We start from the raw sequence: 25297 nt of genomic DNA, 5'->3' as shown, positions 1-25297 counted from the left end.
TGTTTCAGTTAATCACCCTAATTAGCATTGGAAAGGTTTTTGTCTCTTGCCTGGGGGGGATCCTTTGTTCAGTCAATAGCCGTCCTTGGGGCTCCTCTGCCTTCAGAGTGTTGGTTCCCATCTACTGTTTTGATTTTAGAGTTTTTTAATACTGGTAGCCAGATTTTGTTCATTTTCATGGTTTCCTCCTTTCTGTTGAAGTTGTCCACATGCTTGTGGATTTCAATGGCTTCTCTGTGGAGTCTGACATGATAGTTGTTGGAGTGGTCAAGCATTTCTGTGGCCACACAGCCCAAAAGACATACAACAAGCCTGTGATCCCGGCCATGAAAGCTTTCGACAACACTGTTCCCAAGTTACAAACAAGATAGATTCTGTAGGTTTGTGTTGTCGAAGGCTTTCATGGCTGGAATCACTGGGTTGTTGTGAGTTTTCCAGGCTGTATGGCCATGTTCCATGTTCTGGGTGTATGGCCATACAGCCCGGAAAACTCACAACAACCCACCTTCTGAAGTTGAATTTGTATGTTAACCAGAACATATGCATTTTTAACAGTAACTCCAGATATATATATATTGGATTGCATTGGGAAGGGCTAACACTCTTGTGGGGTTTCCCTCACTGCCTGTGCCCCTGTTCAGAAGATTTCCCCTCACTTTCTGTCCCGGTGATCATTGGATTTTGGAAAATGTGACTTGTTGTGGAAACAAGGATTGGTGAGAAAGCTTCAGTGGAGACCCCTTTTCCCCATGATAACTCTTTCAAGAATTTTTCTTCCAAGTGGTAGGTTTCTCTCACTTTCTGTTGTCTCAGCCCTGTTTGCAACTATATAAGTTGGATATTTGTAACTCAGGGACTGCCTGTATTTGATTCACCAGCATGGCAGAAAAGGTCCCTCTGCATTATTCCCTTATTCAGAACGAAGACAAGGAGCAGACATATATGGCAAGATACAGAATGTACAATAGAGAAGGACGGTGCAGTACAGCCTTGGTGTCACTACTTGGGTGTCAAATTATACTTTGCAAGCATAATACAGGATCCAGCCCATTCTTGGAAGATTTTTTTCCCCCTGACCCACCTTGTTGTCTTTGGCCCAGATTCTGGAATGAAGCCACTGACTAGCAATGATTCAGTGTCTTTCCCTTTCGAGCCAACGTCAACAAGGGCTCCGAGCAGCAGTCTGCAAGGCACAGCAGGAGGGTTGTGCGGCTGCAAACGGAGACCCTTTCGAGCAGGCTCCACATCTGGAACTGAGCTTCACCAAGACACAAGCCTTGATGCAAAGACCAGAAGGGCTGGAGGGAAATCGAGAAAGCCAAAGCATCAAGCAAAGCCAGGACTTGCAATGAATGAGGTTTAGAGCTTTGCTTTGCTTTAGGCTTTGGGGCTGTCTGGGCAGCTGGGTCGAGTCTGTTTGGCACAATCCAAAACTAAAAAAATGAGTTTCAAGAGGGAGAAATGGACGGTGCTAAACTTTGGCAATAAAAAGGAAAGGCACAGATATAGAATGGGGAGCACCTGGCTTGGAAACAGTCCACGAGGAAAGGATCTAAGAGTCTTAGTAGACCAAAAGAGTTAAACATAAGTCAATAGTGTGATGCAGCTGCTAAAAAAACCCAATGTGATGCTAGGATGCATCCATAGGAGTATAGTGTCGAGACTGAAGGAAGTCATAGTCCCATTCTATTCTGCTACAGACAGACCTTACCAAGAATAACCCTGGGTCTTGTTTTGGGAATGACAATTTGATATCTGGATTTGGTTAAGCAAACGAAGATTATCGCCAATGGTTCCTCTTCATCCTGGAACGAAGCCATGAGTAGAGTGCTGCAGGGTTCTGTCCTGGGCCTGGTTCTGTTCAGGATCTTTATTAATGACTTAGATCAGTGTGGTCCAATCTTTAGTTACCTGAGGGCCAATCAAGCTTTAGTATAGGAATGTGAGGGCCAGAGACATTCCAGAAAGAAAATGAATTACATAATTGAAATATTAATATTGAATTACATAATTCAAATATTTTTCCAGCAAGAAGAGCAAGGGTCAACAAAAACGAATTTTGGGCTGCAGGTGGCTCATAGGCCGCAGGTTGGACCACAATGACTTAGATGAAGGGCTAGAAGGCTCTATCATCAAGTTTGCAGACGGGACCAAATTGGGAGGGAGAGCCAATACTCCAGAAGACAGGAGCAGAATCCAAAAGGATCTTAACAGATGAGAGAGATGATTGGCCAAAACTAACAAAATTAAGTTCAACAGGGACAAATGCAAGATACTCCACTTCGGCAGAAAAAAAATGAAATGCAAAGACACAGAATAGGGGATGATGCCTGGCTCAACAGTAGTACGTATGAAAAAAGATTTTGGAGTCTTCATGGGAAGGCAGGTGGACATGAGCCAACAATATGATGCAGCAGCTCAAAAAGCCAATGGGATTTTGGCCTGCATAAATAGGAGTCTAGTGCGTAGATCCAGGAAAGTCACAATATCCCTTTATTCTGCCTTGGTCAGACCACTTTACCTGGAATCACACTGTGTCCAGTTGAAGGGCACTGCAGTTGAAGGGAGATGACAAGCTCGAATCTGTCCAAAGGAAGGTGACTAAAATGATCAAGGGTCTGAAGAACAAGTCCTATGAGGAGCGGCTTAAAGAGCTAAGCATGTTTAGGCTGAGAGGAGACATGAGGAGGGCCATGGATCAAGAGGCAAGGGGAGGAGGGAGAAAGCTTGTTTTTTTGCTGCCGTGGAGACTAGGGTGCAATGGAGCAATGGCTTCAAACTACAGGAAAGAAGATTCCACCTGAACATAAGAACTTCCTGACTGAAAGAAGAGCTGTTTGGCAGTGGAACTCTCTCTCTCTGCCCCGGAGTGTGGTAGATGCTCCTTCTTTGGAGGCTTTTAAGCAGAGGCTGGGTGGCCATCTGTCAGGGAGGTGCTTTGAATGTGATTTTTCCTGCTTCTTGGCAGAATGGGGTTGGACTGGATGGCCCATAAGGCCTCTTCCAACTCTAGGATTCTATGAGAGAAGATATGGCCAAGATGGAAGGAACCCAAAGAAGGGCAACACAAATGGTCAAATCCAAACGCTATGAGAAATGACTTTGGGAGCGGAGTATGTTTAGCTTGGAGAAGGGAAGGTCGAGAGGGGGCATGATGATATCCATGTTTAATTTGATGTCCCAATGAGAAGGGGCCAAACTTGTTTTCGGCTACTCCAGAGACTAGGACACAACAGAGCCATGGGTTCAAATTGCAGGAAAAGAGATTCCACCTAAACATTAAGAAGAACGTCTTGAAGGCGAAAGCTGTCCAGCAGTAGAATATGCTTCCTCGGAAAATGGTATTCCCTGGAGGTTTTTAAGAAGAGGCTGGATGGCCATCTGTTGGGAGTGCTTTGATTGTATTTTCTTGCATTTTAGGGGGTTGGACTGGATCCCCTACTCTATGATTCTATAATAGCAAGAGCAGGTGGTTTAAATCTCAAGAAGGGAGCCTCCGTTCTGGATTTCAGGTCAAATTTTGAAAAAACTAAGCAAAGAACCCATGTGGGCACACCGGATTAAGTTTCCCCAGTAGGGCCTTTAAAGCACAGGATAAAACCCAGAATGGATTCGCTTCCCAACCTGGAATGGAAGGTCCCAGCTGGCATGGCCTTGAGGGTAAAATGTGCCATGGGCCTTGCTCACTCCCTCAAACATTGGGCATAAAAACAATATAAGGGAAATTGAGAGATTCCAGTTTTATTGGAAGGAGCAAACCGTGGGGGCCCAGCATGCAAAGGGGCCAAAGGATGCCAAATGTGTATTGCTCTGATAAAAGGCCATTTCTGCCAACTTGTGGGCATTCATGCCATTACGAGAAGGAGCTGTGGAACAATGTTTCCAGTCCCAGTGCAAGTGAGGTATCCTTTCCCAGCCGGAATGCTGGGATAATAAGAAAAGTGCAAGTTGCCGTACTGTTTCCGTGTGCTCCGAAAAAGCACCGTAAAATTGCAAAGTGCTCTCTTAGGACGGGCTGTCACAAGGGACCCCGTCAGCCAGTCTTTACATTACCAATCGCTCATAATTAGTATTTACATCCGTTAAATGGAAGCCAAGTCTTAGGGGGAAGGGAAGGACAGGTGGCCGGAGATTTAGCGTGACCACAGTCTTGTAGTGCCGTGCATCCAGGCGGTGGTGTCTTTGCCCTTTTGACAGCCGATCACTTGTAGGAGACGAATTCGATTAATCGAGGAGGGATGTGGAGCTGGGCCACCTTCTGCAGGCCACGCTGGCCAATGGCTCGTCTCAGGCTGAGTCGGCAGAGCTGGGACAAGCTCAGTGGGGTTCCTGGAAGAAAGAAACAAACAAAGAAGATGAGCAGACATTGGCAAACTTCACCCCTCCCGGTGTTTTGGACTTCAACTCTCTCCATTCCTAACAGCCTATTGGAAATAGCAACCTCTCACGCCTTTCACTATTTATTTGTAAATGTATATATTTGCTAACCTGTATTCTATGTATCTCCTGCCAACCTAGCAGTTCGAAAACATGCCAATGTGAGTAGATCAATAGGTACCGCTCCGGCAGGAAGGTAAGGGCGCTCCATGCAGTCATTTATTTATTTATTTATTTATTTATTAGACTTGTATACCACTACTCCCAATTTGGCTCAGAGCGGTTTACAGAAATAGATTAAAACAATACAATTAGCTTTAAAATAACAATAAGAACAGACATGCCGGCCACATGACCTTGGAGGTGTCTACGGACAGCGCTGGCTCTTCGGCTTAGAAATGGAGATGAGCACCACACCCCAGAGTCAGACATGACTGGACTTGACGTCAGGGAAAACCTTTACCTTTACCTTATTCTATGTATATGTTGATTTGCCAGTTTAACTGTACCTCTTTGGTTGGGAGAGGTGATAGACATTTACTTATATTTATTTATTTATTTATTTATTTATTTATTTATTACAACATTTGTATCCCGCCCTTCTCACCCAAAAGGGGACTCAGGGCGGTTTACAATAAAACACACATATATAAAAATATAAAATACAATGGAAATCAATTAAAATAGTTAACTAATTAATTACAGCAACATCCATAAAATACAATACTAAATAAGCAGATGGGCACAATCAGATCTAGAAATACGAGTCTATCAAATTGAGTTCCAGCACACATAATAATACTTAATGCTGCTATTGCAATTGCAGTTGTAATTGCTCAAAAGACATACACTCTCTTAGTTTAAAATATGCACTCAGAGATTTAAAAAACGAAGTATTGTACTGACCACATTCAGACTCAGGACTCCATTTTGTATTCAGTATCTGCTATCTCCTCAGTGGAGGTGGATGCATGTCTGCTTTACACCTCAGTGGAGGTGGGTGCATGTTTGCATCAGACCTCAGTGGAAGTGGATGCATGTTGCTTTTAGGCCTTCAGTAGAGAAGTATGACTTATGGAGTTCAGTGCGTACAACTATACCTAGACTATGAATAATTGATGCCTTGTGTACTCAACACAGAGAGAACTACATCCTATCTATAACTGAACTTTAATAAGAAATGTACCTGTATGGTGAATCTTTGTGGGTAAACAAGATACATTATTTTTCAAAGAATACTTCGGTTTTTTTTAAATCTCTGAGTGCATATTTTAAACTAAGGGAGTGTATGTCTTTTGAGAAATTACAACTGCAATTGCAATTTCAGCTTCAAAGAAGAAACCATCTTCTGCTAACCAAATATATTTTTGTAGTGGCATGTCTTTGTCCTTGGCAGTTCAAAGACATGGTTCTTCAGTTTAACAGCCGAGTTACCTGTGTGCCATTACATGAATGCTTATGAATATCACTTGTTCAAAGAGTTGACTTCAAACAAGCTCATGCCTTTTTTTGACTAGTGCTTTTCAAAAGGTGGTCTCCATATGTTCATGGATATTCATATTTGCCAAATGGGCATGGCATCATTTTTCCTTTTAAATAAGGTTATGATTAAGACAGCAATATAGATAGATAGATAGATAGATAGATAGATAGATAGATAGATAGATAGATAGAGATATAGGCCCTATAGGAAATGCATGACTATAACACCCAGCAGCCCCAGATGATATCACCAATGGTGAAAAATGCTGGGAACTACAGTTCTATATCTATATATATAAAAGAGTGATGGCATTAGGGCAGCGGACAAAACAACAAAACTACAGGCCCCCCAACCTCGAAATTTGACAACACAACCCATCATTCACGGCTCTAGGTTGATACAACAAAAAGAAAAGAAAAATAAAGTCCTAATTACAGCGAGAGGGATAATAGTTTTTATCCAATTGCTGCCAGTTTGAAGGCTAAGCTCCGCCCACTTGGTCTCCTAGCAACCTACTCAGCCCAGGGGATAGGCACAGTTAGGCCTCACTTAGGCCTCTTCCACAGATTATCTCATTTTAACTGGATTATATGGCAGTGTAGACTCAAGGCCCTTCCACACAGCTATATAACCCATTTATAATCTTATATTATCTCCTTTGAACTGGATTATCTTGACTCCACACTGCCATATAATCCACTTCAGTGTGCATACTAAACATAAAGACAACCATACAACAGACATTCAATACCACCACTACCTCAACAATTTCTCAGCAACACCACCAGACAACGCCACAGCAACGCATGGCCGGGCACAGCTAGTACATAATAAAAGTGATTATTGTTACTATTGTTGTTACTATTGTTGTTGTTGTTGTTGTTGTTGTTATCACCCTGCCCTGTACTGCCGCATTTAGTCCACCCACCCACGAAGATAACAGAAACTGTGTTTGTTTGCCGGTTGATGTCATTATTTATTGTTATGTTGTTGTTTTTACTCTGTTTTTATACTGTAAACTGCATTTATATATAATTTTTATTTTTGTGTTGTTGGGCTTTGCCCCATGTGAGCCTCCCTGAGTCCCCTAGGGGAGATGGTGGTGGGATATAAAAATAAAGTTGTTGTTGTTGTTGTATTGCCATTTATGTCCAAAGGGATATCTGCCCAGAGACTGAGTGCAGTTATTTCCAATACGATAGGCTGTTAGAAATGGTGGGAGTTGAAGTCCAAAACACCTGGAAGGTCGAAGTTTGCACATGCATGGTATAGAGGCAAGGAGTATAGCAGGAAACAGCAACGACCTTTAGTAGTGACCTTTTTTAAGGATTGCAACTCCCAAAATCCCCCAGCCATGCTAGTTTTGAGTGTCTGAGAGTTGCAGTTTTTTTTAAAAAAGGAACTTGTCCAAACTCTGGGCGTTACTCACTTTCGTAATGCTCAAAGCACTTGGCTGCGGGGCTGCTGCTCCAGGTGTAGTCGGAAGGCTTCCTCCCTTGGTTGTCCCGGGCCCAAATGTTCCCTCCAAATTCGACCAGCATCTCCACCAGATCGGCGTTTTTCACTTTGGCAGCGTGGTGGAGGGCGGTCTCGTGGAGTTTGGCAGCATTCACATTGGCTCCTGATGGTACCGAAATAAATAAAAGTCGAACAGAAGCAAATGATCGAGGTGACCAGGCAACTCCAAAAAGGAGAGGCATCAAGCAAATTTCCTCCTTGTCCTGTGCAATCTGAACTCTACAAAATCTGCTGAATAACATTTGAGGTTCTTCAGATGCGGTAAACGCCTAAGACTAATAAGATTTAGAACCATAAGTGAGCACTACAGAGGCACTATTCATCCTAAGAATCTTTGATATACTGGAATACAAATAGAATTTAGTACAGGTTGACTTTCTCTCATCCAGAAATCTGAAATACTGAAATAACTGGAACTTTTTGCTACCTGCTACCCACTTCTATCTTTGGGGAAAGGGGGCTGGACACACATTCGGCACCCCCACTGAGGTGTTCCTTAATAAGAAAAACAAAGAAAGGGGAATGGGAGAAAACTCTGCTCAAACACGGTCACTGTAAAAATTGGGCATCCTAGACCCTTCTGTGTTCACCTTTCATCCAGCCAATGGTGGAATATGGTAGGTCAGGTGCCATAGAAATGGCTGCAAGGGTTAGTATGGAGCAATTCCATTGGCTTCCACCTGTATCCAGCCCAAAGACAATGTAATAGATTCATAGGAGGAGTATTTTTCCCTGCCTATTTGACTAATTTTGTAAAAGAGATGAAAGTGCGCTGAAAACTCTGCAGGTGCTGGATGTGTGTCTAGCTCCCTTTCCCTCATTTGTGACATATAAATATTGTTATTCCGAAATCTGACAAATAGTGTATATACTCGAGTATAAGCCTAGTTTTCAGCCCTTTTTTAGGGGCTGAAAAAGCTCCCCTCGGCTTATACTCGAGTGAGGATCCTGGCTGGCTTATGTTTCGGTCGGCTTATACTCGAGTATATAGGTAATCAGACTTAGACAGTCTTATCTTATTGAAGTCTTATTATTATCATCATAAATTACAATTTTATGTAAACAATCAAAAACATTTAACCTATTGATTTATTTATTATTTATTTACAGCATTTATATTCCGCCCTTCTCACCCCAAAGGGGACTCAGGGCAGATCACATTGCACACATAAAGGCAAACATTCAATGCCATAACATAGAACAGAGACAAGACGCAGGCACGGGCTGGCCTCGAACTCATGACCTCTTGGTGTGATGACTCATGGGCCATGTAGTCCCGTTCCTAGCGCTGTTGTGACAGATGAAGAGGAAAACTTAGGTTTCCCACCGTTTCAGCCAGAATTGGAGCTTTCTCAGCCAGAAATGGAGCCCCTGCACCTGCAGGAGATTTGTCTTCCAGAAGTTTGTCAAACAAGCCCTGAGCCGAAATCTCCCCCATTTTCTCGCCATGTTTATTGTAAACAGAGGGGCGCTCAGGAGGCGTCTCGCAGGAGCGCTAGGATCGCTGCAAAGCATTTAGCTGATTAAGCCTGCTTCCCATGGGAAACTTTAAGGAGTCATGCATCTGGACTCAGAGAATAGCTTTCGTTTCTGGTTCTCCAGAGAACTGCTCTTTGGCGGGAAAACGAGACCCTACTTAGGTGTTTTGCCCACGAAGGAATCTTGCGGAGTCAATTCGTCAGCTTCGGGAGTAGGTTGTGTTTGGACTACGCTACTCCCGCATCCAAGTCCTTTGCTCTCGTTTCCAGCCCTGCCTTGCTTCCCAGGACCTTGCCTTGCTTCCCGGACCTCGCCACGTAATTACCACGGATCCTGGTTTTGCTCCTCGTTCTTGTTGCTTTGAATCAAGCCTAGTGTTCCAAGAATCAAGTTACTTCCTAGCCTTGCTTAAGTTTCACGGACTAAAGGGCCTTGTCATCTCCCCTCACTTTGCTTGGCAAAGTGAGTGTTTCGGTTACTGGATTACAACTTTGGACCTTAATATTTCATATTGGACATTGCTTTCCTGGACTATAATTGACCTTTCCCGAAAGGTCTTCTTCTGAACTTTATTCTGCACTTATTTTTATTGACTTTACATATTTCCTTAATAAAGATATTAGATAGATTCTGGCCTCTGTGTATGGTTATTGGTGCTCTGCAGCCTGGGTCGTGACACTTGGTCAGAGTGATTTGTTGCAGCTGGCTTGCTTTCCAGCCTGCACCACAGCCCGTGCCTCAAATAATGTAATTTTATTAGTATCTATATCTATTTTTGAAATTTGCCAGTAGCTGCTGCATTTCCCACCCTCGTCTTATACTCGAGTCAATAGGTTTTCCCAGTTTTGTGATAAAATTAGGTGCCTCGGCTTATATTCAGGTCGGCTTATACTTGAGTATATATGGTATCTCATCTGTAGCATTCTGGATAATTTGTAAACGGAAAAAGTGCATGCCGTCCCAGGTCTGGCTCACCTGCATTGAGCAAAATCTTCACACAATCCAGGTGCTCTCTGGCACACGCCACATGCAACGGGGTGCCGAAGTGGCAGTCGTGAGCTTCCAGGTTTGCACCCATGTCAATCAGGAGGCGAACACACTCGGCGCTGCCTTGAAAAGAAACAGAGGAGACCAAATCACTGGAAAACCTCTAGAACAGACAACATCTTGAAGATGAGCACTTTCATTGCAGGATACTTGCAAAAAGTGTATTTTATATGTTCTGCATTGTACTTTTCTTGCCATGTAAGCCACCCTGAGTCCCTTCTTGGGAGATGGTGGTGGGATATAAATAAAGTTATTATTATTATTATCATCATCATCAGATGTAAGGATATTGTAGATGACATTGTTGTTTTTATGACTTTTCTTTTATCTTGTTGTCATGGTTTTACCTGTATAATTCGTGCTTGATTCTGTTTTTATTTGATCTTATACTGTTATTGTTATTGCTTCATATTTTAACTTGTTTATACCTTGTTTTCTTTTGGGCCTGGCCCCATGTTAGCCGCCCCAAGTCCCTTCGGGGAGATGGTGGCGGGATACAAAAATAAAATATTATTATTATTATTATTATTATTATTATTATTATTATTTTATTATGACACAGCAAACAAGATAGACATGCTAGATTTCGTATCACAAAATCACAAGTCGAACACTTACCAAGTGTCTAGGACTGTGTGATGTATTTTCGGATGATGCGTGCAGATCCCAGTAGGGTGGTCTTTTGCAGTTGGCAGATCGTGATAATTATTATTATTATTATTTAACAAAACTTTTAGGCTGTTAAGGAAGCCAACTTTACTGGGGCATAGCAATCACCAGATTGTGTGTGTGCATCTCTGGCAATAAGCATTTCTGTCCCTGTCCCTGTTTTGACAATAAAATGGTTACTAACAAACTGGATTGTGTCTGAAAAGGGAGAGCAAGATGTTCGAAGTTCTGGAAAATAAAGCCTTAGGAAGCTGGGTATGTTCAGCTCGGAGAAAACCAAGAGATGATCATTAGCTAACTTTAAACATCTGAAGGGATGTCACCAACAAGATGGATCAAACTTTTTTCTGCTCCTCCAGAGACTAAGATATGACACTATGGATTTAAATAGTAAGAGATCCCACCTAAACATTAGGAAGCACCTTTTTACTGTATTTGCAGTTTGAGAATGGAGCAGATGGTCTTAGAGCAGGCATAGGCAAACTTGGGCCTTCCAGGCGTTTTGGACTTCAACTCCCACAATTCCTAACAGCCGGAAGGCTGTTAGGAATTGTGGGAGTTGAAGTCCAAAACACCTGGAGGGAGGGCCCAAGTTTGAGGATGGTGTACTCTCCATCTCTGGAAGTCTTCAAACAGGTTTGATAGGCATCTTTTAGCAGTGCCTTAGTTCATGGATTAATGCAGAGCAGGGGGTTCAACTAGATATCTCCTGTGGTCCCTTCTATCTTGAATAATCTATAATTCTTTGGGAACAAGATAAGGGTTCAGGGGAATAGGGGGCTTTCTACTTCTCAACCCAGGTTCTCAAGCATTAAATTAAGCCCTAGATTTATGCTACATTAATGTAGTCAGCGCTTGTATCCACGGATACTGCAGCCTCACCATCCATAGCTTGTCCTCATTCCAAGGGCAAGTCAACAGATCTATGCAATGAGAATCATAGAATCATAGAGTTGGAAGAGACCACATGGGCCATCTAGTCCAACCCCTTGCTATGCAGGAAAAGCACAATCAAAGCACCCCTGACAGATGGCCAGCCAGCATCTGTTTAAAGGCTTCCAGTACACTCCAAGGCAGAGGGTTCCACTGCTGACCAGCTCTTCTTGCAGTCAGGAAGTCCTTCCTAATGTTCACGTGGAATCTCCTTTCCTGTCATTTGAAACCATTGCTCCACTGAGTGCTAGTTTCCAGGGCAGCAGAGGGAGTTTCTAGGGCAGCTCCCTCTTCCTTATGGCATCCTTTGACATATTTATACATGGCTATTGTGTCTCCTCTCAAGCCTTCTCTTCCGCAGGACAAACATACCCAGTTCTGTATCAACGGAAATGTTCTACATGGGTTTCAGGCAAAAAATATTTTTAAAAGGTTCATATTTTTAAAGCGTTAGGCTTTGGGAGACTGCGGAAGACCAGGAAGGGCTAGAAGAGCTGTAACTATATTGAACTCCATAGTTTCGCAATGATGTGGCATTGGGGGCTGTGCGGTTGTGGTTGGAGTGTGGAGGGATGGGTGTGTTGTTTTGTGGTGTGTGCTGGGGAAAGATTTTAATTTCATTTACAATGACAATAAGGTTAGTCTATTCTATTCTATTTGTGGGTTCTGGGGCCATATGTGGCCCATGGACCATGCTCTGTCCCTCCTGGTTTACCCACTTGAATCCTCCCAAGGCTGCTGTTGACTTACCATTCATGCAGGCCTCGTGGAGGGGGGAGGCGGTGTAGAGGGGCGGGTTGACCTTGGCCCCGTGGGAGAGCAGGACCTTCACACAGTCAATGCTCCCAGAAGCACAAGCGTCGCAGAGTGGGGTGCTCCCATCGATGTTCCGAGCATCAACCTGCGATGCAAAAGTAAGACATTAAGAAACTATCAGCTAGGACTGCTGGATTTCAACCCCCAATATTTCTTAGTACTGACCATGATGCTGGAATTTGCAGTCCAATGACATAGGGAAGCTTACGTGAATCCCGTCCACCCTTAATCTAAATGGACTGAACAGCAATGGTTACAAAGAATACGATCTCAGTCATGATTGGTTCAACTGTTCTATTAGGTGGCTACTAAGAAGAGCAAGAAGACGTAATTGGGTCAGCTAGATGCTGGTCATTATTGGCTTGCCCAATGGTAGAATATTTAAAGACTGGTCCATAATAGCATTGAGTGGTTAAGAATACATTGACAGAAGGAAGAGCAAGATTATGATAAATATTGTACAATTAGGTCACCACTGAATACAGTAGAGTCTCACTTATCCAACATTCGCTTATCCAACGTTCTGGATTATCCAATGCATTTTTGTAGTCAATGTTTTCAATACATCGTGATATTTTGGTGCTAAATTCGTAAATACATCAATTACTACCTAGCATTACTGTGTATTAAACTACTATTTCTGTCAAATTTGTTGTATAACATGATGTTTTGGTGCTTAATTTGTAAAATCATAACCTAATTTGATAGATCCTTCAGCACCACACTAGGATCAATTTTTGCTTCCATGACAAACATCCATGTAGCACAATTGAACACCATATGAGTAGTGATGAAATATGGTGGCTGGCTATAATTGACATTTTGCTTGTTTGTGGCAGAAGTGAGATTTGAACTTGTAGCTTCCTGATTCACTGTAAGTCTTGTTGCTCTGTATTACATTCTCCCTCCTGGACCAGAAGCTCAAGCTCACATGTCAACCTGAAATAACTTCGGTTAATGCATCTGAGGAAGCAGACTGAGTCTATGAAAGCTTAGGCTATCAACTTCTTTCTCTCGGCTACATCTCTTTGCACATTGATTAATGGGTGTTGATTTTGACTCTTTGTGGACATGATGTTAGAAAGGGGAACCTCAGGCCCTGTGGCTGAATCTAGCCAGTTGGGCTAACAATGTGGTAAGCCATTCTACCTTTCCCATCACACCACTTTTCAATTTTCCAGCTTTTATGCATTTCCCTCCTATTCAAAATGATATAAATTATTTTAGTTCCTGTCCAATTTAAGCTTTGAATGAAAATACAGTGGTACCGTTGGTCCTTCAGATCCACAATTTGTGAATTCACGACGTCAACTTGCCATGACTAAAAAATATTTGGGGAAATAATTCCAAATAATAAACCTTGATAATCCTACTGATGTACAGACATATCCTCCATAGTCATTTCCTAGATCCTCGCTCAGGCTCTCTTCCAGCCTTTGAATTGTCTGCTATCTTATATAAGGGACACTACTTTACTACACCAATATATATAATGGGACTTGAGCATCCTACATTGTTCTTAAACCTGGCTAGTCTGCACCCACCTGGGCTCCGGCGGCAAGGAGCATTTCCACGCACTGCGTCTGTCCCCGGAGACTGGCCTCATGCAGCGGCGTGATGGAGTCAAAGGTGACCAGGTTGACGCAGGCACCATTCTCAATGAGCTCTCGCAGTTGGACCGTCTCTCCTCCCCTGGCCGCTTCATGAACTGGGGTTCTGTCAGCCCAAAACCCTGGAGAAGAAATGAGAGGAGCAAATGGCATGGTCACTGTTTGCAACAGAGACCAATAATCAAGGGTTCCAAATGATGTAGTCCATGGGTCATGGTGTAGTGGTTTGAGCATTATACCATGGGTGCATCTACACCAGGCATGGCTAAACTTGGGCCCTCCAGGTGTTTTGGACTTCAACTTCCACCATTCCTAACAGCCGATAGGCTGTTAGGAATGGTGGGAGTTGAAGTCCAAAACACCTGGAGGGCCCAAGTTTAGCCATGCCTGATCTATGCAATGGAATTGGAAAACGTGGCAAGGTGCATTCGTCCATATTTGGCTGAATTACTTTGCCCAGAACTGGACACAGCACTGTTCCAGGTGAGATTTGACTAAAGTAGAATACAGTGGGACTAGGATTTCCCGTGATCTAGACACCAGACCCCTACTGATGCATCCTAGAATCACATTAGCTTCTTAGCTGTCACTTTCTAAAATGAGAGGTTCATCTTCAAATGACTTTTCCTTGAATGAATCTATCATCTTTCTTATCCCTTTATAAGTTCTTTCGTGTATTGTTTCCATAATCTTTTTCTTCCTACTCCCAAAGTATTTTCACTCTTGGTTTAAATATCCCCTAGATTTCCCATATCTTGTGGAGGAGGTCTCTTGTTCTTCTGTTTTTGTCTGTCATGTTTTATTTCTCAGCATTGATTAGTTCAGTATTTGTCCTTGTTCCTGTGCATACATTGCTAAATATTTGCGTTAAGGCTTCCGACTCTATTCCTGTCCTTTTTTGTTTTTGCTTCTTGTCTGTCCTTAATTGTTTGACAGTTTCATCTATCATTCATTGAACTTTCTCTTTCTTTTTGGCTACAGAGAATGCTTTTTCCTTCCTTCATAACCATGTTCCTGGTTTTATTTCAGAGGCTTGATACAAATCTATTTTTCATATTGTTTTTAAATTCTATGGGAATTTAGTATTCTTCTTCAGATTTTCTTTCAATATATTAGTTGTTCATGATCTATGCTATAATCTCTTCCTGGTCTTGTTTTTGCAGAAAGATTGGAGCTTCTCCATCTTCTTCTTCCAATTATGTAGGCCACACGAATGTTAAATTGACATCAGGTGAAGTTGACGCCATGGATTTGGTTGCTTCTTGTGTTACTTGGAAAATATATTTGTGATGAACAAATTGTTGCCCTCACAAAATTTAGAAAGACAGTCTTCTGCTTCATTACTTCATTCTAACCCAAATTTTTTTATAAATCTTTGATTCTGCTCTATTTCCTATATCTGCATTCCAATCTACGATTAAGAAGAAATCTTGTTTTGGGTTGTTGTATGTCTTTCGGGCTGTGTGGCCATGTTCCAGAAGCATTCTCTCCTGACGTTTCGCCCACATCTATGGCAGGCATCCTCAGAGGTTGTGAGGTATGGAGAAAACTAAGCAAAGAGGTTAATATATATCTGTGGAAAGTCTAGGGTGAGAGAGGTCAGTGTGAATGTGTAGTTAATCACTTAAATTAGCATTGAAAAGCTTATCTGCTGTCTTCTTCCTGCCTCTGGGGCATCCTTTGTTTAGAGTCGTTAACTGCCCTTGGTTGATTCATGTCTGGAAACCCTCTGTTTTCAGAGTATTGCTTTTTATTTACTGTTCTGATTTTTGAGTTTTGTAATACTGGTAGCCAGATTTTGTTCATTTTCATGGTTTCTTCCTTTCTGTTGAAGTTGTCCACATGCTTGTGGATTTCAATGGCTTCTCTGTGTAGTCTGACATGATAGTTGTTAGAATGGTCCAGCATTTTTGTGTTCTCAAATAGTATTCTGTGTCCAGGTTGGTTCATCAAATGCTCTGCTATGGCTGATTTCTCTGGTTAATCTTGTTTTGGCACGTGGTCATTTTCTTCCTGGACTCCAGCATAGAATATTTCTATTTCTTCTCTTTCTCTACCTGTAGTTCTTTATCTGTAGCATAAACTTGGATTTCAGTTGTATTGATAGGTTTTCCATCACAATCAGCCCTCCACATTTGCGGGTTTCACTTTCATGAATTTGATTGATATGTTCCCTCTAGGGAAACTCTAGGATCTCCAGTGTGACTCTAGCTGAAAGTTGACCAAAAATTTGCACTGGAGGCCTAAACAAAGGACACTTCTCTAAGCATTTGTAGGATCTTGCAGTGCAATTCTGTGGTTAATGTCTAGTGGAACTGGTCCACTAAATTGCACTAAAAAGTCTAGGGATTCCCAGTGAGGTGACAAAATAGAAATGTCTTTACCCGTGTTTTCTCTATTTTTTGTGGAGGTCCCATGGCTGCAACCACAGCCAATTTGGAAAGAAAACAGTATATCCCTTGACTACTTTTGCTGCATCTCACTAGCAATGCCACCCTGTTTCTATGGCAGGCACCCTCAGAGCTTATGAGGTCTGTTGGAAACGAGGCAAGTGGGGTTTATATATCTGTGGAACAGTTTCTCACCAAAGAGAAGTCCAATGTGTTGTCAAAAACTTTCATGGCCAGAATCACTGGGTTGCTGTGAGTTTTCCGGGCTGTATGGCCATGTTCCACAATAATTCTTTCCTGATGTTTTGCCCACATCAATTGCCTAGTTTCCATCAGACCTCCCAACCTCTGAGGATGCCTGCCACAGATGTGGGCGAAATGTCAGGAGAGATTGCTTCTAGAACATAGACAGACAGCCCGGAAAACTCACAGCAACCCAGTGATTCCGGCCATGAAACCCTTCGACAACACATTAAATGATAAATAATAGCAGTGGGTTGCTGTGAGTTTTTAGTATGGCTATATTCCGGTAGCATTCTTTTCTGATGTTTTGCCTACATCCTCAGAGGTTTGTTCAGAGGTCTGTGGGAATGAGGAAAGTGGAGTGTATATATATCTTTAGAATGTCCAGGGTGGGAGAAAGGACTCTTGTCTGTTTGAAGCAAGTACGAATATTGCAATTAGCAAGCTTGAATAGCACTGAGCAGCCCTGCAGCTGCAAAGCCTGGCCATTGTTGCCTGGGGGCATTCTTTGTTTGGGAGGTGTTCCCTGGCACTTGATTGTTGGCTGTCTAGAATTTCCCTGTTTCTGAATGGTGTTCTTTATTTACTGTCTTGCAGCTCTACTCTACTACAGACATCAGAAGAGCTGCAGGACCAAGAACAAGCCACGGGAGTCAAGACAAAGACTCACCCAGAGGAAAAGTATTATTACCATACATCAAAGGAACCACTGGCCGCATAAGGAAGCTGATGAAGAAAAACAACCTGCAAACCATCTACAGACCCATCAAAAAATCCAACAAATGCTACATTCAGCAAAGGACAAGAAGGATCCCCTCACCACTACAGGAGTCTGTCACATACAGTGCAGCTGCAAAGTCAATCAGTGAGAGTATCTACATAGAGGTAGCCTGGCTGTTGTTGCCCGGAGGCACCCTCTGTTTGGGAGGTGTTGGGAGGACCCCTCTCACCCCTGCGGGAGTTTAGGCCACAACAGCCAGGCTACCTCTATGCAGATACCCTCACTGATTGACTTTGCAAACTTCATGGCTACTCAGTGCTAATCAAGCTTGCTCATTGCAACATCCACACTTGCTTCAAACAGACAAGGCTTCTTTCTCCTAGCTTGAACATCATTCCACAGACATATATATATATATACACACACACACACACATATACACACACCATTTGCTTCACTACCTCTATGCAGATACCCTCACTGATTGACTTTGCAAACTTTATGGCTACACAATGCTATTCCAGCTTGCTAACTGCAACATCCACAATTGCTTCAAGTAAACAATGGTTCTTTCTCCCACCCTGGATATTATTCCAAAGTTATATATATATACACACACACACACACACACACACACACCACTTGCTACTTCTATGCAGAGACCCTCACTGACTGAGTTTGCAAACTTCATGCCTACTCAATGCTAATCAAGCTTACTCATTGCAACATTGACACTTGCTTCAAACAGACAAGGGTTGTTGTGTGTTTTCTGGGCTGTGTAGCCCTGATCCAAAAGTATTATCTCCTGACGTTTCACCCACATCTATGGCAGACATGCCCAGAGGTTGTGTGGTATGGAAAAACTACGCAAGGAAGGTTTATATATCTGTGGAAGGTCCAGGGTGGGGGAAAGAACTCTAGTCTGTTGGAGGCCAGTGTGAATGTTGTAATTAGTCACCTTGATTAGCAGTAAATGGCCTTCCAAGCTTCATGTCTTGGCCTGGGGGAATCCTTTGTTCAGAGTCATTAGCTGCCCCTGATTGTTTCATGTCTGGAATCCTTCTGTTTTCTTCTGTATATAATTTGGGAAGACAGAAATGCTGGACCACTGCAACAACCACCATGTGAGACTACACAGAGAAGCCATTGAAATCCACAAGCATGTGGACAATTTCAACATAAAAGAGGGAACCATGAAAATTAACAAAATCTGGCTACCAGTCTAAAATCAGAACAGTAAATAAGGAACAACACTCTGAAAACAGAAGAATTCCAGGCATGAATCAATCAGGGGCAGCTAACGACTCTGAAATAAGGATTCTCCCAGGCCAGGAAATGAAGCTTGGAAGGCTATTTAATGCTAATCAAGGTGACTAATTACAACATTCACACTGGCCTCCAACAGACAAGTGTTCTTTCCCCCACCCTGGACCTTCCACAGATATATACTGGAAACCTTCCTTGCTTAGTTTCTCCATATACCTCATAACCTCTGAGGATGCCTGCCAAAGATGTGGGCGAAACGTCAGGAGAGAATACTTCTGGAACATGGTCATCATAGAGCGCAGAAAACACACAATAATCTTATGATCCCGGCCATGAAGGCCTTCGACAACACAGACAAGGGTTCTTTTTCCCACCCTGGTCATCATTCCACAGAGGATGCCTCCAGGCCACAACAGCCTGGCCACTTCTGCCACTCTGGACATTATTCCACAGATAGATAGATAGACACACTCCACATGCCTCCTTTCCAACAGACTTCTGAACAAACCAATAATAGCTGTCATAAGACAGACAGGTCCTTCTCACCGATCTCTCCCAGCAAAGAGCCACTGGACATGGCGCGCTCCATGGCCACCCTGCCTGAAACTCCAACTCCCAGCGTCCCTCTGGCGCAGGAAAAGAGCGAGCCAATTGCGAGCCGCACCGCACGCATGCGCACCCGCAATGAGCGGCTGTTGGGCTAATAGTGCTGTCAGAGGAAGGCGGGGACAATGCAGCGTCTCGGCGCAACGCAGTGTCGCAAAGGACACTGGGAGTTGTAGTTTACGCTTGGGTTATATAATACAGGGAGACTGCAGACAAAGCTGAGGTGTTTCTTAGCAACGTTTTGCCTTTTGTTTCTATCATATACACACTGTCACTCAAACATACATATACATACATGTGTGTGTATGTATGCATATATGTGTGTGTATATACACTTTTAGCAGTATATAATTATAGGATATTATTATAATTATTATTATTACTATTACCGTAGAGTCTCACTTATGCAAGACTCGTTTATCCAACGTTCTGGATTATCCAAGCCATTTTTGTAGTCAATGTTTTCAATATATCGTGATATTTTGGTGCTAAATTCGTAAATACAGTAATTACAACATAACATTACTGCGTATTGAACTACTTTTTCTGTCAAATTTGTTGTATAACATGAAGTTTTGGTGCTTAATTTGTAAAATCATAACCTATTTTGATGTTTAATAGGCTTCTCCTTAATCTCTCCTTATTATCCAACATATTCGCTTATCCAACGTTCTGCCGGCCCATTTATGTTGGTTAAATGAGACTCTACTGTATATATATATATAATATATATATGTATATGTGTGTATACAGTTTTAGTAGTATATAAGTACAGGATATTATTATTATTATTACTACTATTACTATTATGTATAATTTCCCCTCCTCTTACGAGCTTATAATTCTGATTGTTGTTATTATTAGCAATTGCTCCCCAAAGTGTCTGCATTCATAGTTTATCATGCTATAATATTATACTACAGTAGAGTCTCACTTATCCAACATAAACTGGCCGGCAGAACGTTGGATATGCGAATATGTTGGATAATAAGGAGGGATTAAGGAAAAGCCTATTACACATCAAATTAGGTTATGATTTTACAAATTAAGCACCAAAACATCATGTTTAACAACAAATTTGACAGAAAAAGTAGTTCAATATGCAGTAATGCTATGTAGTAATTACTGTATTTACAAATTTAGCACCAAAATATCACGACATATTGAAAACATTGACTACAAAAATGCGCTGGATAATCCAGAATGTTGGATAAGCGAGTGTTGGATAAGTGAGACTCTACTGTACTAAGGTAAACTACAACTCCCACTATGGTGACTCAGTCCCCTCAAACCCCTCGAGTTAGTCATGAGGGTCCTATGTGCCAAGTTTGGTCCAGGTCCATCATTGGTGGAGATCAGTTTCTCTGGTTGTGAGTGAACTACAACTCCCAGAAATGAAGGTCAGTTTTCCCCAAACCGTTCAGATAATCTAATTTCGGCATATCAGGTATGTGTGCAAAGTTTGGTCCAGATCTATCGGTTGTTTGGGTTCACAGTGCTCTCTGGATGTAGGTGAACTACAACTCCCCCAAATCAAGGTAAATTTTTCCCCAAAGCCCTCCGGTATTTTTTGCAGGTCATGGGGACTCTGTGTGCTAAGTTTGGTCCAATTCCATCTTTGATAGAGTTCAGAGTGCTCCTTGATTGTAGGTGAACTATAAATCCCAGTACCTACAAGTCCAAAATGTCCAGGCCAATTCCCCTCAAAACCCATCAGTATTCAAATGTGGGCATATGGGGTGTGCCGTCGCACCTGGGGCTATAACTCTTAGCGAAAGAGGCATGGACGTGACATCTTTCTCCAGGGGATTGCTTCTTGCCCTCCTTTAGGGAAGCTGGAACTCCCAAGGATCAAAACACTGAAGATAACTCAAAACTGGTTTTATTGTTTCAAAAGTTTATCTCTTTAAGGCAATAAGCTGGAAGTTTCAAAGGGGTAAAGGAAAATATACATTACAGTCTCTGGTTGTCTTGAGTCCAAGGAGCTCTGCAGCTGAGAAGCTTTTCCAGGTCCCTCTTTCTCAATGGCTGTGAATACCGGAGCAGTCCTCAGCCTCAGTCCAAATGGCCGATGTTTGAAGACACAGAGTCTTCCTCTGGTGCCAAAGAACTGATCTGAAGGCGCTTGAGACTCCTCAACGTCGTCCAGGTTGGCCCTGAACATGAAGCATACGTCTCAAGGGTAAGAACCTCAGAATTGGTGCTGAGAGATAACTTAATCAAGGGCTTTTAGAGCCAAGTCTCTCTCTCACGTCCATCTGATAGAAAGCTTGATGGTGGAATGAAAAAGGAAACACTGACCCACTCCAGGAAAGGGTGGAGTCAAACAATTGAGCTGAGGGAGCAATATAACTGGGGAAAACAACATTGATTGACAGCTATAAATAACCAATCAATCCAACTACATTTACAGGGTAAAGGCAAAATCAGGCATGATACAACAATTCAAATCTTTCAACTTACAGTTCGACATATAGATGGTGCCAATCGCGCCGTCACATGGAGTATGCATGTCAAGTTTGGGCCAAATCTGTCATTGTTTGGGTTCATAGTACATGCTGGATGTAGGTGAACTACAACTCCTATCAATCCCTCCAAAGACCTCCAGTATGTTTTGTTGGCCATGGGAGCTCTGTGTGCCAAGTTAGTTCCAGGTCCATTGTTGGTGGAGTTCAGAGTGCTCTTAGATTGCAGGTGAACTATACATCCCAGTCCCTACATGTCCTATAAATCATGGTGAATTGTCTCTAGGATGTTCAGTTGCTGATCAATTCCTCTGTTTGCTGTGAGACATAGAAAAAAATAGGAAAGGGTTATGGGAGAGGCAGTGGGTGGGGTCATGCAAATTCCACATCAATGGAGAGAGTAAAGAACACTGGGATGTTTATGTATAATAATAATAATAATAATAATAATAATTAATAATAATAATAATATATTATAATGCAATCCCAGCCCCAAAGTGTATACATCCATAGTAGTTTAGAACACTATATTTATTATTGCTATTACTGTTAGCAATTTCTTCCCAAAGTGTATATATTCAGTTTATAATGCTACAGTAGAGTCTCACTTATCCAACATAAACGGGCCAGCAGAATGTTGGATAAGCAAATATGTTGGATAATAAGGAGGCATTAAGGAAAAGCCTATTAAACATCAAATGAGGTTATGATTTTACAAATTAAGCACCAAAACATCATGTTAGACAACAAATTTGGCAGAAAAAATAGTTCAATACGCAGTAATGTTATGTTGTAATTACTGTATTTATGAATTTAGCACCAAAATATCATTATATATTGAAAACATTGACTACAAAAATGCGTTGGATAATCCAGAACGTTGGATAAGCGAGTGTTGGATAAGTGAGACTCTACTGTATATTATTGGCTATTCCAGCCCCAAAGTGTATACATCCATAGTAGTTCATAATGCTATATTTATTGTTGTTGTTATTGTTGTTGGCAATACCTCTCTAAAGTGTATACATCGATAGTACTAAATATTATTATTAAAAATGTCTTCCCAAAGTGTATACATCCACAGTAACAGTAGTTTATCATGCTAAATTATTTATTCCTGTTAACAATTTGCCCTCCAAAATGGAGACACCCATAGCAGTTAATAATTCTGTACTATTATTAATTGCATTTTTCCCCTAAATATTTGTATTCACAGTAGTTTATAACACATTATTATTATTATTATTATTATTATTATTATTATTATTATTATTACATTTTCCCTCCAAGGTATATACATGTTTAGCAGTTTACTACTATTAATATTCCAATGTTACCTCCAAAATGCTTTAGCATTTGGAATGATGAGATTTGTAGTTTCACAAGGTCTTAGGCCTTCTCTGTCCTGAGTGCTGGGCCTCTCCAAAACTACAACTCCTTGGATTCTCTAGCATTGAGCCGTGGCAGTGAAAGTTGTGTCAAACTGCATTAAATCTACAATGTAGATGCACTCCATTTGGCACTCTGTCAGACATTTCCTTCCAGTTTGAAGCCATTGATTACAACTCTTTTGCACCTGATTTCCCAACGAGTTATTATCCCACCTGCTGGTGTTTGTGTTAATTAGATACTTAATTGGTTTCCTCTTCAAAATATCATGGGGGACCTTGTCAAAGACTTGGCTGAAAGATGAATTACATTTACAGCATTCCCACCATCTACTAAACTAGTGACCTGCTTAAAGAAATAAATAAAATTAGAGAGGTGGTATGGTCCTTCCCTCTTTCTTTCCTTTCCTTCCTTCTTTCTTTGCAAAGGCAGCTTAGTGTCTCCCTCCCTACCTTCCTTTTTTTTGCAAAGCCAGTTTGGTCCCTTCCTTTTTGCAGTCCTCCCTTCCTTTTTTGCAAAGAGAGTTTAGTCCCTTCCTTTTTGCAAAGTCCTCCTTTCCTTTTTTGCAAAGCCAGTTTGGTCCCTTCCTTTTTGCAAAGTCCTCCCTTCCTTTTTTGCAAAGTGAGTTTAGTCCCTTTTTGCAAACTCCTTCCTTCCTTGCTTTTTGCAAACTCCTTCCTTCCTTTCTTCTTTCCTTCTTTTTTGCAAAGCCAGTTTGGTCCCTTCCTTTTTCCAAAGTGCTCCCTTCCTTTTTTGCAAAGCGAGTTTATTTATTTATTACAATATTTATATCCCGCCCTCCTCACCCAACAGGGGACTCAGGGCAGCTTACAATAAAACGCATATATAAAAATTATACAGTGCAATATAAATCAGTTAAAATTATTATTAACTTACATCAGTATTCATAAAACACATTATAAAATACAGGTAGGCGTGTTCAGTTCAAAAAACTGGGTCTGTTGATTGATTTCCAGCATACATGATAATAATTAACGCTGCCAATTATTATTCAAAAGCCTGGCCCCACAACCAAGTTTTAACCTTTCTACGGAAGGACAGGAGGGAGGGAGCCTGCCTGACTTCAATGGGGAGGGCGTTCCATAGGCGGGGAGCCACCACTGAAAAGGCCCTGTCTCTCGTCCCCGCCAACCACACCTGTGAGGCTGATAGGACCGTGAGCAGGGCCTTATCTGATGATCTTAAGCTTTGAGGTGGGTCGTAGCGAGAGAAACGTTCGGACCGATAAGCTGGGCTGGAACCGTTTAGAGCTTTATAGGCTAAAGCCAGCACCTTGAATTGTGCTCGGTAGCTAATCGGCAGCCAGTGGAGCTGGCGTAACAGAGGAGTAGTACACTCCCTGAATGCCGCTCCAGTTATTAACCTGGCAGCCTTCCTCCCGTTGGACTAATTGAAGCTTCCGACCAGTCTTCAAAGGCAGCCCCACGTAGAGTGCGTTGCAGTAGTCTAAACGGGATGTAACGAGAGCGTGGACCATCGTGGCCAAATCCGGCTTCCCTAGGTAGGGTCGCAGCTGGCGCACAAGTTTTAACTGTGCGAAGGCTCCCCTGGCCACCGCTGAGACCTGGGGCTCCAGGCTCAATGATGAGTCTAGGATCACCCCCAGACTGCGCACCTGCGCCTTCAGGGGGAGTGTGACCCCATCCAGCACAGGCTGTAACCCTATTCCCTGTTGGGCTTCCGACTGACCAGGAGGACCTCTGTCTTATCTGGATTCAGTTTCAATTTGTTGGCCCTCATCCAGTCTAACACAGTGGCCAAGCACCGGTTCAGGACCTGAACAACCTCCTTAGTGACAGGTGGGAAGGAGTGACAGAGCTGGACATCATCTGCATACAGATGACACCTCACCCCGAAACTCCGGATGATCTCTCCCAGCGGCTTCACGTAGATGTTAAACAACATGGGAGACAACACAGAGCCCTGCGGGACCCCAGAAGTCAATGGTTGTGGGGCCAAGCAGGCGTCCCCAATGACACCATCTGGGATCGACCCTCCAGGAATGAGTGGAGCCACTGCAGAACAGTACCTCCAATTCCCATTCCGGCGAGGCGTCCCAGAAGGATACTGTGATCAACGATATTGAAGGCCGCTGAGAGGTCCAGCAGAACCAGCATGGACACACTCCCCGTCCAGTTCCCGGCGAAGATCATCGACTAAGGAGACCAAGGCTGTCTCGGTACCATGTCCCGCCCTGAAGCCAGACTGTGCCGGATCCAGAAAATCAGTGTCAACCAAGAATCCCTGGAGCTGCGAGGCAACCA

General features: G+C 42.5%; 1 protein-coding gene across 3 annotated transcripts; it reads right to left on the bottom strand.

The window, feature by feature from the left end:
* Window positions 1–3725: 3725 nt before the first annotated feature.
* asb13 (ankyrin repeat and SOCS box containing 13) lies at window positions 3726–24636 on the bottom strand. Of its 3 annotated transcripts, none has more exons than XM_062966836.1 (7): window positions 23910–24636; window positions 21622–21941; window positions 13867–14054; window positions 12257–12407; window positions 9833–9967; window positions 7290–7481; window positions 3726–4329 (listed from the first exon to the last, which is right to left on the bottom strand). In XM_062966836.1, exons 2-7 carry the CDS (start codon window positions 21668–21670, stop codon window positions 4202–4204), a joined length of 843 nt encoding a protein of 280 aa, XP_062822906.1. In that variant the 5' UTR covers window positions 21671–21941; window positions 23910–24636; the 3' UTR covers window positions 3726–4201. The 3 variants fall into 3 exon arrangements, with proteins under 3 accessions (XP_062822906.1, XP_062822908.1, XP_062822905.1); XM_062966838.1 differs by lacking the exon at window positions 23910–24636 and adding an exon at window positions 22961–23824; XM_062966835.1 differs by lacking the exons at window positions 21622–21941; window positions 23910–24636 and adding an exon at window positions 19099–19254.
* Between the last annotated feature and the right edge of the window lie 661 nt (window positions 24637–25297).

This window comes from Anolis carolinensis, unplaced genomic scaffold (genome assembly GCF_035594765.1).
Source record: "Anolis carolinensis isolate JA03-04 unplaced genomic scaffold, rAnoCar3.1.pri scaffold_35, whole genome shotgun sequence".
Lineage (NCBI taxonomy): Eukaryota > Metazoa > Chordata > Lepidosauria > Squamata > Dactyloidae > Anolis > Anolis carolinensis.
Note: the sequence above shows the minus strand (reverse complement) of the source record. Positions and strands in the feature narration are given on the sequence as shown.

Bases quoted from the DNA above. Each gene is read 5' to 3' on its own strand.
- asb13 (XM_062966835.1), bottom strand. From the start codon at position 19,225: ATGCGTGCGGTGCGGCTCGCAATTGGCTCGCTCTTTTCCTGCGCCAGA. The intron at 14,055-19,098 runs GTGAGAAGGACC...TTTCTTCTCCAG, and splicing joins CTCTTTGCTGGGAGAGATCG to GGTTTTGGGCTGACAGAACC. The intron at 4,330-7,289 runs GTGAGTAACGCC...TCTTTCTTCCAG, and splicing joins GTGCTTTGAGCATTACGAAA to GAACCCCACTGAGCTTGTCC.